At 49.7% G+C, this 17,983-nt stretch overlaps 1 protein-coding gene across 1 annotated transcript in view; it reads right to left on the bottom strand.

Annotated features, from left to right (window-relative positions):
* Nucleotides 1–12,348, bottom strand: part of tbx16 (T-box transcription factor 16) — a 346,022-nt gene extending 333,674 nt beyond the window's left edge. Inside the window, exons 1-3 of the mRNA XM_059983503.1 lie at nucleotides 12,240–12,348; nucleotides 3,378–3,519; nucleotides 2,786–2,888 (exon numbers count right to left, since the gene is read on the bottom strand). Coding sequence (XP_059839486.1) covers nucleotides 2,786–2,888; nucleotides 3,378–3,519; nucleotides 12,240–12,348 — 354 coding nt within the window. The remainder of the gene's footprint in view (nucleotides 1–2,785; nucleotides 2,889–3,377; nucleotides 3,520–12,239) is intronic.
* Nucleotides 12,349–17,983: the final 5,635 nt, after the last annotated feature.

Raw genomic sequence — 17,983 nt, 5'->3', positions numbered from 1 at the left:
CAGTCTTGCATACTGTTCATGCAGATCAATCACTACACAGTGCTTTGAGGTAGAACAAGCTGAGATAATAACAATCTATAACGATTACTAGGGGATCAGCTATAATGGATTGGGTGTTATGTAATGAACCATAGGCAATTAGGGAGTTGAAGGTAAAAGAACCTGTAGGAACCAGTGATCACGATATGCTTGTGTTCAAACCTGAAATTTGAAACTTGAAAGTAAAGTCCGATGTAGCAGTATTTCAGTGGAGTAAGGGAAATTACAGTGGTAAGAGAAAGGAGTTGGCCAAAGTAAAACTGGAAGGAGTCGATAGCAGGGATGTCAGCAGAGCAGCAATGGTGTGTGCTTCTGGGAAAAATGAGGAAGGTGCAGGACATGTGTATTCCAAAAATGAAGACATACTCAAATGGTAAAATAATACAACTGGGGCTGACAAGGGAAGTCAAAGCTATTATAAAAGCAGAAGAAAGGGTATACAGCAAAGCAAAAATTAGTGGGAAACAGAGGATTGAAAAGATTTTAAAAACCTACAGAGAGCAAAGGGAATAGATGAAATATGAAAGCAAGCTAGAAAACAATATCAAAGTGAATAGGAAAATTTTTTTCATGCATGTTAAAAATAAAAGAGAAATGAGAGTGGATATAGGACCACTAGAAAATGAGGCAGGAGAAATAATAACGGGGACAAGGAGAAGGCCGATGAAGTAAATGAGTATTTTGCATCATTCTTCACTGTGGAAGACACTAGCATTGTGTCGGATGTTGTAGTGTGTGAAGGAAGAGAAATGGGTGCAGTTACTGTTACAAAGAGAGAAGGAACTCAAAAAGCTGAGAAACCTAAAAGTACACAAATCGCCCTAGGGATAAACTGCACCCCAGGGTTCTGATTGTGAGGTAGGGTACTGAGGTAGAGATTGTGGTGGCATTAGAAATGATCTTTCAAAAATCATTGGACTCTGGCATGGTGCCAGAGGACTGGAAATTTGCAAATGTTACTCCATTCTTTAAGAAGGGAGAGAGGCAGCAGAAAGGAAATTATAGACCAGTTAGTCTGACCTCAGTGGTTGGGAAGATGTTGGAGTCAATTGTTAAGGATGAGGAGATGGAGTATTTGGTGACACAGGACAATATAGGACAAGGTCAGCATGGTTTCCTTCAGAGAAAATTCTGCCTGACGAACCTGTTGGAATTCTTTGAGAAGATTACATGTAGGATAGATAAAGGGAGGCAGTAGATGTTGTATATTTGGACTTCCAGGACGCCTTTGACAAGGTGCCACACATGAGGATGTTTACTAAGTTAAGAGCCATGATATTACAGGAATGTTACTAACATGGTTAGAGCATTGGCTGATTGGTAGGAGGCAGCGCGTGGGAATAAAAGGATCCTTTTCTGGTTGGCTGCCAGTGACAAGTGGTGTTCTGCAGGGGTTGGTGTTGGGACCACTTCTTTTTATGCTGTATATCAATGATTTAGATGATGGGATAGATGGCTTTATTGCCAAGTTTGCAGATGATACGAAGATCGGTGGAGGGGCAGATCGTTTTGAGGAAACAGATAGGATGCAGAAGGACTTAAGACAGATCAGGAGAATGGGCAAGGAAGTGGCAAATGAAATACAATGTTGGAAAATGGAAAATGCATGGTCATGCATGTTGGTAGTAGAAATAAATGTGCAAACTATTTTCTAAATGGGGAAAAAAATCCAAAAATCTGAGATGCAAAGGGACTTGGGAGTCCTTGTGCAGAACACCCTAAAAGTTAACTTGCAGGCAGATTCAATGGTGAGGAAGGCAAATGTAATAAGAACAAAGAACAATACAGCTCAGTACAAACCATTCGGCCCACAATGTTGTGCCGACCCTTAAACCCTGCCTCCCATATAACCCTCCACCTTAAATTCCTCCATTTACCTGTCTAGTAGTCTCTTAAATTTCACTAGTAATATTAGCATACATTTCAAGAGGTCTAGAATACAAGAGCTGGGATGTGATGCTGAGGCTTTATAAGGTACTGGTGAGGCCTCACCTTGAGTATTGTGAGCAGTTTTGGGCCCCTCATCTTAGAAAAGATGTGCTGGCATTGGAGAGAGTCCAGAGGACGCTCACAAGGATGATTTCAGGAATGAAAGGGTTATCATACGAGGAACGTTTGATGGCTCTAGGTCTGTACTCATTGGAATTCAGAAGGATGAGGGGTGATTTCATTGAAACCTTTCGAATGTTGAAAAGCCTAGACAGAGTAGATGTGGAAAGGATGTTTCCCATGGTGGGAGAATCTAGGACAAGAGAGCATGGCCTCAGGATAGAGGGGTGCCCTTTCAAAACAGAGATGTGGAGAAATTTCTTCAGCCAAAGGGAGGTCCAGATGGCCTAATTATGCCCCTGTGTCTTATGGTCTTACAGAGAAGGCGCTGTGCAGGAGCAGGTCCGTAATGAGATAGATTATGAGATCAAGAGTCCAAAATCTCGTATAAGGTGTCCCTTGGCCCAACATAGGCTCTCGCCTGCCCCAAGCACATTGCCTCATGACCTGGAAATCCCGCTGGGCTCAGGAGAAGGGTCTCAGAGCACTTCACTGAAGGCAATCCGCTGTCCCTCCCACTGTCAGGCTAGAGCCCACCAATGAGGCTGTGGGGAATAGGCAGGGGAAAGCAGAGTACCCCGGAACATGGAGTTACATGGGAACTCGGGAGGGATGGAGAGCATCCTTTTTGGGAAATGGACAGTTGATGTTGCATAGTGAAACTTGACATTGCGATTGGCGTCTCCCGTCCACTCACCTTGTAGCGCATCCCATCAGCAGGCACGAGGTCCACCATGATCATGTACCTGGAGAAGGGCAGCAGGCCTGCCACACTGATCTTGCACTGAGGGAACATTCTCCTGAAGAAAAACACCACCAAGCACGTCAGACACTTCATGCCCAACACATCTGCCTCCCCTCACTCAGTGTTCCCTCCTCTCTGGTCTTAGCCAAGCAGCCGGGACTCCTGTCTGTGGGTGATGGGGTCCCGCCATGTGTGTGAGGGGTTTCAGTGGTGACTGCGGCCCTGCATTGTGATTGGAAATCATGGCTCCTGAGAACAATTGACCCTTGTAGGGTCTCAGGGGCCCAGTACCCATAGCCTTTGCTCCATATGGGGGCCCCAGTCTGCCCTGGGAGGGTAGCAGCTCACCTCGGACCCCCGTGGGACATGGTCCACACCTCCGTGAGAGAGAATCCATACCACCTCCCCCAAAACCTCATTGACTGCCTCCCTCTCCACCCACTCTACTGGTAATCACCCACCACTCCTCTGGCTCTCCCAACTCCTTCCTTTCCCTGGTCCTGCCCAGCCCCTCCCTCTCCCCACCCCAGCCAAGGAAACCTGCCTGCCCGCTTTGGTGATGATCATCTCAGTGCCGATCTGGTGAAACTTCTGCCACAGCGCCTGGTCCTCCAGGGTCACCCGAACGCCGTTCCAGGTCTCGGCCTGCGTGCCCAACCCCCTGGGGTCCTGATGCACCTTGGACACTGATGAAAGAAATGGGGGAGTGACTGGAAATGGCCAGAGCTCTGGCCTGAGGCATGGGCCTTGAGCCAACCACGGTGCCTCATGACAAGACCCTGCCCTCAGGCAAGAATGAGGGGCACAGTTCCTCAGTGCTAGACCCAGTAAGATCCCAACAATAAGTGTGGTGTGCGGAGGGGAGGGGGATGACAGGAGAACAATAATGGCTGGAGTTTCTGCTAGTATTTCAGAAGGAACTGGATTGGTTCATCCCAAAGCAGAGGAAGTGAGGATGAGGCAACTGTGGCTGACAAGGGAAGCCAAAGCAAATTACTATATTACAAAAGTTAGTGGATTGGGAAACTTAAATATCACTCCACTCTTTCAGGGAGGGATGGAAAAGAAATTGAATTATAGGCCAGTTAGCCTGACTTCAGAGATTGACAAGATATTACACTCCATTACTAAGGATGAAGTTTTGGGGCACTTGGAAGATAAGCTGAAGATGGCATGGTTTTCTTAAAGGTAAATCTTTTCTGTCAAATCTGTTGAAATTGTTTGAGGAATGAATAGACAGGATAGACAAAGAGGATGCTTTTGATTTGGATTTTTTAGAAGGTTCTACACACGAGGCTGCTAAAGAAGATAAAAGCCAGGGTATTACAGATGGATAGAAGATTGGCTGACTGGCAGAAGGCAGCCCGTGGGAATGAAGGGAACCTTTTCTGGTTTGCTGCTGGTGACTATTGGTGTTCTTCAAGGGTCAGTGTTAAACAGTTTGTTAACGATCTTGATAATGGAATTGATGGTTCTGTGGGCAATTTTCAGACAATACAAAGATAGGTGGAGGGGCAGACATTGCTGAGGAAACAGAGAGCCTGCAGAAGGATTGGGAGAATTGGCAAAGATGTGGCAGTTGGAGTACAGCGTACGATCATGCACTTTGGTCGAGGGGATAAAGGAGAGAACTACTGATTTCCTAAAGATTACCCTGCAAGTTCAGTCAATGTTAGCATTCATTTTGAGAGAACTATAACATAAAAAAAAATGATGTAATGATGTCAGACTGCATTTGGAGTATTGTGAGCACTATTGGGCCTCAAATGTAAGGAAAGAAGTACTTTGGAGAGGTTTAATACAATGATCCTGACAATGGAAGGGTTAACATATGAGGAGCATTTGACGGCTCGAGGCCAGTACTTGCTGAAATTTAGAAGAATGGGGGTGGGGGAGAAGTTCTCATTGAACATAGAAAGTACTAGATGAGAGGCCTGCCCTCCCCTCAAAACTAATCAATACTCTTTGACTTTGGCCTCAATACCTCCTTGAGCAATTGGATCCTCGTTTCATTTGCAGGCCCCAGTCAGTTTGAATTGGCAGTAACGTCTCCACAATCTCCATCAGCGCAGGTACACCACAAGGCTGTGTGCTTAGCCCCCTGCTCTACTCGCTTTATACTTATGATTGGGTGGCTAAACACAGTTCCAATACTTTATTCAAGTTTGCTGATGATACCTCTGTAGTAGACCAAGTCAAAGATAGTGATGAATCAGCATTCCGGAGGGAGATTGAAAATCTGGCTGAGTGGTGCTGGAACAACCTCTCACTCAATGTCAGCAAAACCAAGGAGCTGATTATTGACTTCAGGGGAAGGAAACAAGAGGTCCATGAACTAGTTGTCATTGAGGGATCAGAGGTGGAGAGGGTCAGCAACTTCAAGTTCCTCAGTGTTATAATTTCAGAGGGCCTTCCTGGGCCCAGCACATAAGTGAAAGCCCAGCAGTGCCTCTACTTCCTTAGGAGTTTGTGAAGGTTCAGCAGGTCACCTAAAACTTTGACAAACTTCTACAGATGTGTAGTGGAGAGTATATTGACTGGCTGCATCATGGCCTGGTATGAGGACACCTTTGAACAGCCCAGTCCATCACAGGTAAAGCTCTCCTCAGCACTGAGCACACCTACATGAAATGCTATTGCGGGAAAACAGCATCTATCATCAGGGATCCCCACCATCCAGGTCATGCTCTCTTCTCGTTGCTGCCATTATGAAGAAGGTATAGGAGTCTTAGGACTCACACGACGTTCAGGAACACGATGAGGTCCGTGAACCAGTCCTCATCGGGGACTGATATTACCCCTCAACCATTAGGCTCTTGAACAAAAGGGGATAGATAACTTGACCCAACCTGCACAGAAGGCATACGATACGTTGGCCTTCATCAACCGTGCGATTGAGTTTAGGAGCAGAGAGCTTAATGTTACAGTTTTATAGGACCCTGGTCAGACCCCACTTGGAGTACTGTGCTCAGCTCTGATCACTTCACTACAGGAAGGATGTGGAAACTATAGAAAGGATACTATAGAGAGAGTGCAGAGGAGATTTACAAGGATGTTGCCTGGATTGGGGAGCATGCCTGATGAGAATAGGTTGAGTGAACTCGGCCTTTTTTCCTTGGAGCGACAGAGAATGAGAGGTGACCTGATAGAGGTGTATAAGATAACGAGATGCATTGATCATGTGGATAGTCAGAGGCTTTTTCCCAGGGCTGAAATAGCTAACAAGAGGGACAGTTTTAAGGTGCTTGGAAGTAGATACAGAGGAGATGTCAGGGGTAAGTTTTTTACCCAGAGTGGTGAGTGTGTGGAATGGGCTGCTGGCAACGGTGGTGGAGGTGGATACGATAGGGTCTTTTAAGAGACTCCTGGATAGGTACATGGAGCTTAGAAAAATAGAGGAGTATGGGTAAATCTAGGTAATTTCTAAAATAAGTACATGTTTGGCATAGCATCGTGGGCTGAAGAGCCTGTATTGTGCTGTAGGTCTTTTATGCTTCTATATGTTTTTCTATCATTGAACTGTTCCCTCAATCTATGGACTCAATTTCAAGGAATCCTTATCTCATACAACATAGGAGCAGAATTAGGCCATTTGTCCCAACAAGTCTGCTCCACCGTGGTGATCCAATTTTCCTCTCAACCCCAATCTCCTGGTTTCTCCCCATATCCCTTCATGCACTGACCAATCAAGAATCTATCAACCTCTGCCTTCAATATACATAAAGACTTTACCTCCACAGCTGTCTGTGGCTACGAATTCTACAGATTTACCACTCTCTGGCTAAAGAAATTCTTTCTCATCTTCATTCTAAAAGGACACCCCTCTATTTTGACACTCCCATCATAGGAAACATCCTCTCCACATTCACTCAATCAAGGCCTTTCACCATTCTACAGGTTTCAATCAGGCCACCCCCTCACACAGGGCCCAGAGCCACTGGATTATTTTTTCAGCTCAAGGTTGTAAACCCTGAGATCCAGGGTGGGCATAGTGAAGCACACTCATTTCTCAATCGCTAGGAACTTTCAGACTGTTCTAGTGGTGTTTAGTGTGGTGGCTTTCTGAAGATTTACGTAGATATTGCTGTGTAGGCTGAATTACTTAGTGCTATTGTGTAGTGACTTTGGGTTGACAACTGTTGTGGATATTATTCTCCAGACAATAAATGCCCTGTTCATATAACAATTACAGCTCGTCCCGCTGGCCTGCAGTCAGCCCGTAACCCTCCATTCTTTTCCTGCCCATATACCTATCCAATTTTACTTTAAATGACAATACCAAACCTGCCTCTACCACTTCTACTGGAAGCTCATTCCACACAGCTACCACTCTCTGAGTAAAGAAATTTCCCCTCGTGCTACTCTTAAACTTTTGCCCCCTAACTGTCAATTCATGTCCTCTTGTTTGAATCTCCCTTACTCTCAATGGAAAAAGCCTATCCACGTCAACTCTATTTATCCCCCTCATAATTTTAAATACCTCTATCAAGTCCCCCCTCAACCTTCTAAGCACCAAAGAATAAAGACCTAACTTGTTCAACCTTTCCCTGTAACTTAGGTGCTGAAACCCAGGTAACATTCCAGTAAACCTCCTCTGTACCCTCTATTTTGTTGACATCTTTCCTATAATTCGGTGACCAAAACTGTACACAATACTCCAAATTTGGCCTTACCAATGCTATGTACAATTTTAACATTACATCCCAACTCCTATACTCAATGCTCTAATTTATAAAGGCCAGCATACCTTAAGCTTTCTTCATCATCCTATAGACATGAGATTCCACCTTCAGGGAACTATGCACCATTATTCCCAGATCATTCTGTTCTACTGCATTCCTCAATGCCCTACCATTTACCATGTATGTCCTATTTGGATTATTCCTACCAAAATGTAGCACCTTACACTTATCAGCATTAAACTCCATCTGCCATCATTCAGCCCACTCTTCTAACTGCCCTAAATCTCTCTGCAAGCTTTGAAAACCTACTTCATTATCCACAACACCACCTATTATGTTTCACAGTCTTTGAATTTCCTCTTTTAATTCAGCATATTTCTGGTGTATTTCACTTACTGATTTCTGTCAGTTGTGAAATGGCAATATCTATGAAACGAATTGTTCCTGCTTGTTTATCCTGTAATATCATAAACAGACAGTTATTGTGGATTGTTCTTTTTGTATTTGCACAGCTTGTTGTCTTTTGCACTTTGGATGCCCAGCCTGTTGACGAGGTCTTTCATTAATTTGATTATGGTTGTTGGATTTATTGAGTATGCCTGCAAAGAAATGAATCTCAGGGTAGTATATGGTGACATTTATGTACTTTAATATAAATTTACTTTGAACTTTGAAGTAGAGGTGGAGAGGATGTTTCCTGTAATGGGAGAGTCTAAGACTAAGGGGTGCAGCCTCCGAGTTGAAGGATTTCCCCCTTTAGGACAGAGATGAAGAGAAATTTCTTTAACCAGAGGGTGGTGAATGTGTGGAATTCATTGCCACAGATGGTTGTGAAGTTCATGTCTCTGGGTATATTTAAAGTGGAACTTAATGTTCTTGAGTAGTAAGGATGTAAAAGATTATGGAAAGAGGCAGGGGAGTGGTTTTGAGAATAATAGTAACTAAAGTCCATGGTACTTGCATGGATAGAAGATTGGCTGAGAGACAGGAGGCCAAGAACGGGAATAAATGGGGCCTTTTCTGGTTAGTTGAGGTGACTAGTGGTGTTCCACAGGGGTCGCTATGGGACCACTTCTTTTTATATTATATGCCACTGATTTAGATGATGGTATTGATGGTTTTGTGGCCAAGTATGTGGATGATACAAAGATAGGTAGAAGGGCAGGTAGTGTTGAGGAAGCAGGGGCTTGGATTAGGAGAATGGGCAAAGAAGTGGCAGATGGAATACAGTGTCAGGAAGTGTATGGTCATGCGCTTTGGTAGAAGAAATAAAAACGTAGATTATTTTCTAAACAAGAAGAAAATTCAGAATTTCGAGGTGCAAAGGAACTTGGGAGTCCTCGTGCAGGATTCCCTAAAGGTTAATTTGCAAGTTGAGTTGGTGGTAAAGAAGGGAAACGTGTTGTTAGCATTCATTTCAAGAGGACTAGAATATAAAAGCAAGGATGTAATGTTTAGCCTTTACTAAGCGTTGTTCAGACCGCACTTGGAATATTGCGAGCAGCTTTGGGCCCCTTATGTAAGAAAGGATGTGCTGTCATTGGAGAAAGTTGAGAGGAGGCTCATTGGAATGATTCCAGGAGTGAAAAGGTTAATGTATGAGGAATGCTTGATGGATCTAGACCTGTATCCGCTGGAGTTTAGAAGGATGAATGGTGTTCTCATTGAAACCAACGGAATACTGAAAGATCTAGAGCGGAGATGGAGGGGATGTTTTCTTTCGACGGAGAGTCTAGGACCAGAGGGCACAGTCTCACAGTAGATGGATGTCTGTTTGCATCAGAGATGAGAAGGAATTTCTTTAGCCCGAGGGTGGTGAATCTGTGGAACTCACTGCGACAAACAGCTGTGGATGCCAAGTGATTGGGTATATTTAAAGAGGATGTTGATAAGTCCTTCATTAGCCAAGGTGTCCAAGGTAACTGGGAGAAGGCAGGAGAATGAGGTTGAGAGGGATAATAAATCAGTCATGATGGAATGGCTGAGCCAAATGGCCTAATTCAGCTCCTATTTCTCAGGGCCGTTAGAGGCCAGCCTGGTGCCTGCATTGGGCCAATCAGCATTCCAGCTGGGGCAGCTGCTCAGAGCCGGTTCATTGAGCTAACGTCAGCGGCCTTTTCAGACGGGAAGAACTCGGTCTCTGCTTCTCCCTGCAAAACAGGCTGGAGCAATGAGAACCCAATCCCCACAGGACTAACTAACACGGTCTCTTTGAGAAACTAGACATCTTCAACTGGTATTAATTTGGCATAAATAGGCTGAGATGGAACACAACTTTCTTAGGAGCAAGGTGACTTCCTCCCGGTAGCAGACTATTCTGCAGATCAGGGCTGTATTGGAGAGCTCGCCAATTCACCCGTGGAGAAGTGACAACTGCGCAAAGTGGGGTTACTAGTTTTGTTCTGGAATTATCAGAAAGTTTTATGTCTCCAAAATTCGGGAAAACCTGCTGAAATGAGGCAGTGTTTCGGGTTTAGAGAGGAACAAGACAAGTGTGGATCTGTCAGAGAGATACAAGAGGCAGAAAGACACAATCCATCACTGCAGACTTTTACACCTTCAAACACTCTCCTGTAAGTACACAACAATAGCAGCAGCATCTTGTGTTTATACTGCACCTCCAAGTGGAAACCGTCTCCAGACGCTGCCTTTACAGAGTCTGATGCTGAGCCACAGGGAGAGATCACAATAAGTGACTAAAAACTCTCTTATTTGGAGAGTTTTCAAGGGAGCTCTTCCTTGAAGGAGAGAGGGGAGAGGTTTTGGGAGAGAATTCCAGAGTTCAGGAATTTACCTGCTGAAACACTCACTAAACCAACGGGGAGAGGGACATTGAGGGTCAGGGTTAGCAGTCCGGATATCTATCTCTGAGGTTACAGGGCTGTGAGACGTAATGCGAACTTATCACTTAATAAAAGGCAAGAATATTTTCACACTAGTGCGAACAGGCAAACCTGGTGTCTGCGAGCCAGGCTGAAGTCTGTCGCTGATCCCACTTTTCCTGAGCCGAGGAAGAGTATGTCATTTTCATCGAGCGCAGCCTTGGAAAACTGCAGGAGGTGTCAATACCCACATCATAACTCCCGTACTGAATGGTGACAGCATTTGGCCCACACCCATCCCATTGCTTTTAAATTCCTCCTGCAAGTTTATACTGAGCCACCCCTGTCCAATCACACCTCGTTCTGCACCATACAGCTTTCTCTTCACTGGTTCTTTCACGAACAGAGATGACCACTCTCCACTGGTTAGTCTCCCTCACACAGTTCCTCCTTCAGTCTCTCCCTTTACAATGACCCATTGACACGATGAGAAAAGACCCCCCCCCCACCCACCAACAGCCCGGCTTCATCCATACAGGGAATTATCCCAGTGGATCCCTCTGCCTGATTGACAGAGCAAGCCAGTGTCACTGACTCTGTCTGCAAAGCCAAGCATTGGCGTTCAGTCTCCTTTCAGGCAGTTCCTTTCGAGGACAGCTTCAAGAGGCAGTTCCTCAAAAAGTCAACCTCCATCATTAACGGCCCTCACACCCAGGACAAGCCCTCTCCTCATTACGAGAGACACACACACAGCTTCTCTCCCTCTGCATCAGAGAACAACGGCCCTCATACCCAGGACAAGCCCTCTCCTCATTACGAGAGACACACACACAGCTTCTCTCCCTCTGCATCAGAGAACAACGGCCCTCACACCCAGGACAAGCCCTCTCCTCATTACGAGAGACACACACACAGCTTCTCTCCCTCTGCATCAGAGAACAACGGCCCTCACACCCAGGACAAGCCCTCTCCTCATTACGAGAGACACACACACAGCTTCTCTCCCTCTGCATCAGAGAACAATGAACCCATGGAGAGTACCTCACTATTTTTGCTCTCCCTATTTATTTATTCACCGTAATTTACACACTACATTTCCTGTCTTGCACCGTACAGCCGTCACAAAACAACACATTTCACAACGTATGTCAGTGATAATAAATTGATTCCAATTCTGGTTCTTCAACATCCTCAACCCTTAGTCACCCTGACTTCTTTGGTTTAGACTGTCTTGCCACCAATCCATCACACTTCATTAAGTCCCAGCCACATCCCTTCCACTTCCCTCCTTCCCTCCCCAACTCTGAGCTGAGTACACGCTGAGATCCCATCAGCGGCAGGCAGCAGGGAAAGGTATGGACAGCACGGACGCGGTTCGGGTAATGTGACAGAGAGACAGGTGCAGGAGCAGAGACGAGAAAAACTCCCTACAACACGACAGAAGTTATACACTGACAGTGTGAACTTACCCTCTGACGCCTGCTCCATCCTCTCTGAGCTAAACAGCAGCACCAGCCGATGAGGGGAGAGCTCTGTGCCTTCGGTCCAGGGAGCAAGTCCCACAGGAGTGAGGTGCTAATGCTGTGTCAGAGAGAGGGGAGGGACAAGGTAGCAAGCGTCATTTATTGACAATATCCTGGGGAAAGGCAAGCTGCTGGAGCTCTGTCCCTAGGTGTCTGTAATTCCCTTTGAAGTGAAACTGCCTCCTCAGACAATGGGAGGGCATATGCTGTCAGGAGCTGGGGGGTGGTATCAAAGGGAATTACCATGACCAAGACAGGCTCTACAGGAAGTGGGAACACACCGGGGAGGGAGATCTTCAGCCCGATGTATATTGGAAGGAATGAGTGCAGGTTCTGACTCAACAATAGTGGCCAGAGCACAACTGAGCCCCTAACTTACCTGTGCAGGTCTGGAGGAGGAGTGGCGCCACTCTATACCGCTCAGCAGCCCTCTGGCGAGGACCCAGATCAACAGTTGGGTACTGAGAGCCTGCTGCCAACAGCCCCATTCAACAGCAACGGGGCCACCTCGAAAACAGCTCAAACCTCACATAGTCCCTAACAATAAAGCCAGCGATTCGAAGGCCTTACGTAAACCCAGTCTCTCAGACTGGATCTTGTACCATCAGTCTGAGTCCTGTCCCAGATCCCTCACCCTGAGTCCTGTCCCAGATCCCTCACCCTGAGTCCTGTCCCAGATCCCTCACCCTGAGTCCTGTGTCCATGTCCCTCACCCTGAGTCCTGTCCCAGATCCCTCACCCTGAGTCCTGTGTCCATGCCCCTCACCCTGAGTCCTGTCCCAGATCTCTCACCCTGAGTGCTGTGTCCATGTCCCTCACCCTGAGTCCTGTACCAGGATCTCCAACCCTGAGTCCTGTCCCAGATCTCTCACCCTGAGTCCTGTCCCAGATCCCTCACCCTGAGTCCTGTCCCAGATCCCTCACCCTGTCCTGTCCCAGATCCCTCACCCTGAGTCCTGTCCCAGATCTCTCATCCCGAGTCCTGTGTCCATGTCCCTCACCCTGAGTCCTGTCCCAGATCTCTCACCCTGAGCCCTGTGTCCATGTCTCTCACCCTGAGTCCTGTCCCGGATCCCTCACCCTGTCCTGTCCCAGATCTCTCACCCTGAGTCCTGTCCCAGATCTCTCACCCTGAGTCCTGTCCCAGATCCCTCACCCTGAGTTCTGTCCCAGATCTCTCACCCCGAGTCCTGTGTCCATGTCCCTCACCCTGAGTCCTGTCCCAGATCTCTCATCCTGAGTCCTGTCCCAGATCTCTCACCCTGAGTCATGTGCCCATGTCCCTCACGCTGAGTCCTGTCCCGGATCCCTCACCCTGAGTCCTGTCCCAGATCCCTCACCCCGAGTCCTGTGCCCATGTCCCTCACCCTGAGTCCTGTGCCCATGTCCCTCACGCTGAGTCCTGTCCCGGATCCCTCACCCTGTCCTGTCCCAGATCCCTCACCCTGAGTCCTGTGTCCATGTCCCTCACCCTGAGTCCTGTCCCAGATCTCTCACCCTGAGTCCTGTGTCCATGTCCCTCACCCTGAGTCCTGTCTCAGATCTCTCAACCTGAGTCCTGTCCCAGATCTCTCACCCTGAGTCCTGTGTCCATGTCCCTCACCCTGAGTCCTGTCCCTGATCCCTCACCCTGAGTCCTGTCCCTGATCCCTCACCCTGAGTCCTGTCCCGGATCTCTCACCCTGAGTCCTGTCCCAGATCCCTCACCCTGATTCCTGTCCCGGATCCCTCACCCTGAGTCCTGTGTCCCAGATCCCTCACCCTGAGTCCTGTGTCCCAGATCCCTCACCCTGATTCCTGTCCCGGATCCCTCACCCTGAGTCCTGTGTCCATGTCCCTCACCCTGAGTCCTGTCCCGGATCCCTCACCCTGAGTCCTGTCCCAGATCCCTCACCCTGAGTCCTGTCCCAGATCCCTCACCCTGAGTCCTGTCCCAGATCTCTCACCCTGAGTCCTGTACCAGATCTCTCACCCTGTCTCAGATCTATCACCCTGAGTCCTGTCCCAGATCTCTCACCCTGTGTCCATGTCCCTCACCCTGAGTCCTGTCCCAGATCTCTCACCCTGTGTCCATGTCTCTCACCCTGAGTCCTGTCCCAGATCTCTCACCCTGAGTCCTGTCCCAGATCTCTCACCCTGAGTGCTGTGTCCATGTCCCTCACCCTGAGTCCTGTCCCAGATCTCTCATCTGAGTCCTGTCCCAGATCTCTCACCTTGAGTCCTGTGTCCATGTCCCTCACCCTGAATCCTGTCCCAGATCCCTCACCCTGAGTCCTGTCTCAGATCTCTCACCCTGAGTCCTGTCTCAGATCTCTCACCCTGAGTCCTGTCCTAGATCTCTCACCCTGAGTGCTGTGTCCATGTCCCTCACCCTGAATCCTGTCCCAGATCCCTCACCCTGAGTCCTGTCTCAGATCCCTCACCCTGAGTCCTGTCCCAGATCTCTCACCCTGAGTCCTGTACCAGATCTCTCACCCTGTCTCAGATCTATCACCCTGAGTCCTGTCCCAGATCTCTCACCCTGTGTCCATGTCCCTCACCCTGAGTCCTGTCCCAGATCTCTCACCCTGTGTCCATGTCTCTCACCCTGAGTCCTGTCCCAGATCTCTCACCCTGAGTCCTGTCCCAGATCTCTCACCCTGAGTGCTGTGTCCATGTCCCTCACCCTGAGTCCTGTCCCAGATCTCTCATCTGAGTCCTGTCCCAGATCTCTCACCTTGAGTCCTGTGTCCATGTCCCTCACCCTGAATCCTGTCCCAGATCCCTCACCCTGAGTCCTGTCTCAGATCTCTCACCCTGAGTCCTGTCTCAGATCTCTCACCCTGAGTCCTGTCCTAGATCTCTCACCCTGAGTGCTGTGTCCATGTCCCTCACCCTGAGTCCTGTCCCAGATCTCTCACCCTGAGTCCTGTACCAGATCTCTCACCCTGAGTCCTGTCCCAGATCTCTCACCCCGAGTCCTGTGTCCATGTCCCTCACCCTGATTCCTGTCACAGATCCCTCACCCTGAGTCCTGTCCCAGATCTCTCACCCTGAGTGCTGTGTCCATGTCCCTCACCCTGAGTCCTGTCCCGGATCCCTCACCCTGAGTCCTGTGTCCATGTCCCTCACCCTGAGTCCTGTCTCAGATCTCTCACCCTGAGTCCTGTCCCAGATCTCTCACCCTGTGTCCATGTCCCTCACCCTGAGTCCTCTCCCAGATCCCTCACCCTGAGTCCTGTCTCAGATCTCTCACCCTGTCCTGTCCCAGATCTCTCACACTGAGTCCTGTCCCAGATCTCTCACCCTGAGTCCTGTCCATGTCCCTCACCCTGAGTCCTGTCCCAGATCTCTCACCCTGAGTCCTGTGTCCATGTCCCTCACCCTGAGTCCTGTCCCAGATCCCTCACCCTGAGTCCTGTCCCAGATCTCTCACCCTGAGTCCTCGCCCAGATCTCTCACCCTGAGTGCTGTGTCCATGTCCCTCACCCTGAGTCCTGTCCCAGATCCCTCACCCTGAGTCCTCTCAGATCCCTCACCCTGAGTCCTGTCCCAGATCTCTCACCCTGAGTCCTGTCCCAGATCTCTCACCCTGAGTGCTGTGTCCATGTCCCTCACCCTGAGTCCTGTCTCAGATCTCTCACCCTGAGTCCTGTCCCAGATCCCTCACCCTGAGTCCTGTACCCAGATCTCTCACCCTGAGTCCTGTCCCAGATCTCTCACCCTGAGTCCTGTGTCCATGTCCCTCACCCTGAGTCCTGTCCCAGATCTCTCACCCTGAGTCCTGTGTCCATGTCCCTCACCCTGAGTCCTGTCCCAGATCTCTCACCCTGTCCTGTGTCCCTGTCCCTCACCCTGAGTCCTGTCCCAGATCTCTCACCCTGTCCTGTGTCCATGTCCCTCACCCTGAGTCCTGTCCCAGATCTCTCACCCTGAGTCCTGTGTCCATGTCCCTCACCCTGAGTCCTGTCCCAGATCTCTCACCCTGTCCTGTGTCCCTGTCCCTCACCCTGAGTCCTGTCCCAGATCTCTCACCCTGAGTCCTGTCCCAGATCCCTCACCCTGGGTCCTGTCCCAGATCCCTCACCCTGAGTCCTGTCCCAGATCTCCCACCCTGAGTCCTGTACCCAGATCTCTCACCCTGAATCCTGTGCCCATGTCCCTCACGCTGAGTCCTGTCCCGGATCCCTCACCCTGTCCTGTCCCAGATCCCTCACCCTGAGTACTGTGTCCATGTCCCTCACCCTGAGTCCTGTCCCAGATCTCTCACCCTGAGTCCTGTGTCCATGTCCCTCACCCTGAGTCCTGTCTCAGATCTCTCACCCTGAGTCCTGTCCCAGATCTCTCACCCTGAGTCCTGTGTCCATGTCCCTCACCCTGAGTCCTGTCCCTGATCCCTCACCCTGAGTCCTGTCCCTGATCCCTCACCCTGAGTCCTGTCCCGGATCTCTCACCCTGAGTCCTGTCCCAGATCCCTCACCCTGATTCCTGTCCCGGATCCCTCACCCTGAGTCCTGTGTCCCAGATCCCTCACCCTGAGTCCTGTGTCCCAGATCCCTCACCCTGATTCCTGTCCCGGATCCCTCACCCTGAGTCCTGTGTCCATGTCCCTCACCCTGAGTCCTGTCCCGGATCCCTCACCCTGAGTCCTGTCCCAGATCCCTCACCCTGAGTCCTGTCCCAGATCCCTCACCCTGAGTCCTGTCCCAGATCTCTCACCCTGAGTCCTGTACCAGATCTCTCACCCTGAGTCCTGTACCAGATCTCTCACCCTGTCTCAGATCTCTCACCCTGAGTCCTGTCCTAGATCTCTCACCCTGTGTCCATGTCCCTCACCCTGAGTCCTGTCCCAGATCTCTCACCCTGTGTCCATGTCTCTCACCCTGAGTCCTGTCCCAGATCCCTCACCCTGTCCTGTCCCAGATCCCTCACCCTGAGTCCTGTCCCAGATCTCTCACCCTGAGTGCTGTGTCCATGTCCCTCACCCTGAGTCCTGTCTCAGATCTCTCACCCTGAGTCCTGTCCCAGATCTCTCACCCTGTCCTGTCCATGTCCCTCACCCTGAGTCCTGTCCCAGATCTCTCACCCTGAGTCCTGTCCCAGATCTCTCACCCTGAGTGCTGTGTCCATGTCCCTCACCCTGAGTCCTGTCTCAGATCCCTCACCCTGAGTCCTGTCCCAGATCTCTCACCCTGAGTCCTGTCCCAGATCTCTCACCCTGAGTCCTGTCCCAGATCTCTCACCCTGAGTGCTGTGTCCATGTCCCTCACCCTGAGTCCTGTCCCAGATCTCTCACCCTGAGTCCTGTACCAGATCCCTCACCCTGAGTCCTGTCCCAGATCTCTCACCCTGAGTCCTGTACCAGATCTCTCACCCTGAGTCCTGTCCCAGATCTCTCACCCCGAGTCCTGTGTCCATGTCCCTCACCCTGATTCCTGTCCCAGATCCCTCACCCTGAGTCCTGTCCCAGATCTCTCACCCTGTCCTGTCCATGTCCTTCACCCTGAGTCCTGTCCCAGATCTCTCACCCTGAGTCCTGTCCCAGATCTCTCACCCTGAGTGCTGTGTCCATGTCCCTCACCCTGAGTCCTGTCCCAGATCTCTCATCTGAGTCCTGTCCCAGATCTCTCACCTTGAGTCCTGTGTCCATGTCCCTCACCCTGAATCCTGTCCCAGATCCCTCACCCTGAGTCCTGTCTCAGATCTCTCACCCTGAGTCCTGTGTCCATGTCCCTCACCCTGAGTCCTGTCCCAGATCTCTCACCCTGTCCTGTGTCCCTGTCCCTCACCCTGAGTCCTGTCCCAGATCTCTCACCCTGAGTCCTGTCCCAGATCCCTCACCCTGGGTCCTGTCCCAGATCCCTCACCCTGAGTCCTGTCCCAGATCTCCCACCCTGAGTCCTGTACCCAGATCTCTCACCCTGAATCCTGTGCCCATGTCCCTCACGCTGAGTCCTGTCCCGGATCCCTCACCCTGTCCTGTCCCAGATCCCTCACCCTGAGTACTGTGTCCATGTCCCTCACCCTGAGTCCTGTCCCAGATCTCTCACCCTGAGTCCTGTGTCCATGTCCCTCACCCTGAGTCCTGTCTCAGATCTCTCACCCTGAGTCCTGTCCCAGATCTCTCACCCTGAGTCCTGTGTC

This window comes from Hypanus sabinus, chromosome 10, assembly GCF_030144855.1.
Source record: "Hypanus sabinus isolate sHypSab1 chromosome 10, sHypSab1.hap1, whole genome shotgun sequence".
In the NCBI taxonomy this organism is placed as follows: Eukaryota; Metazoa; Chordata; class Chondrichthyes; order Myliobatiformes; family Dasyatidae; genus Hypanus; species Hypanus sabinus.
The sequence above is the reverse complement of the archived record's forward strand: the minus strand, read 5'-3'. Positions and strand labels throughout refer to the sequence as shown.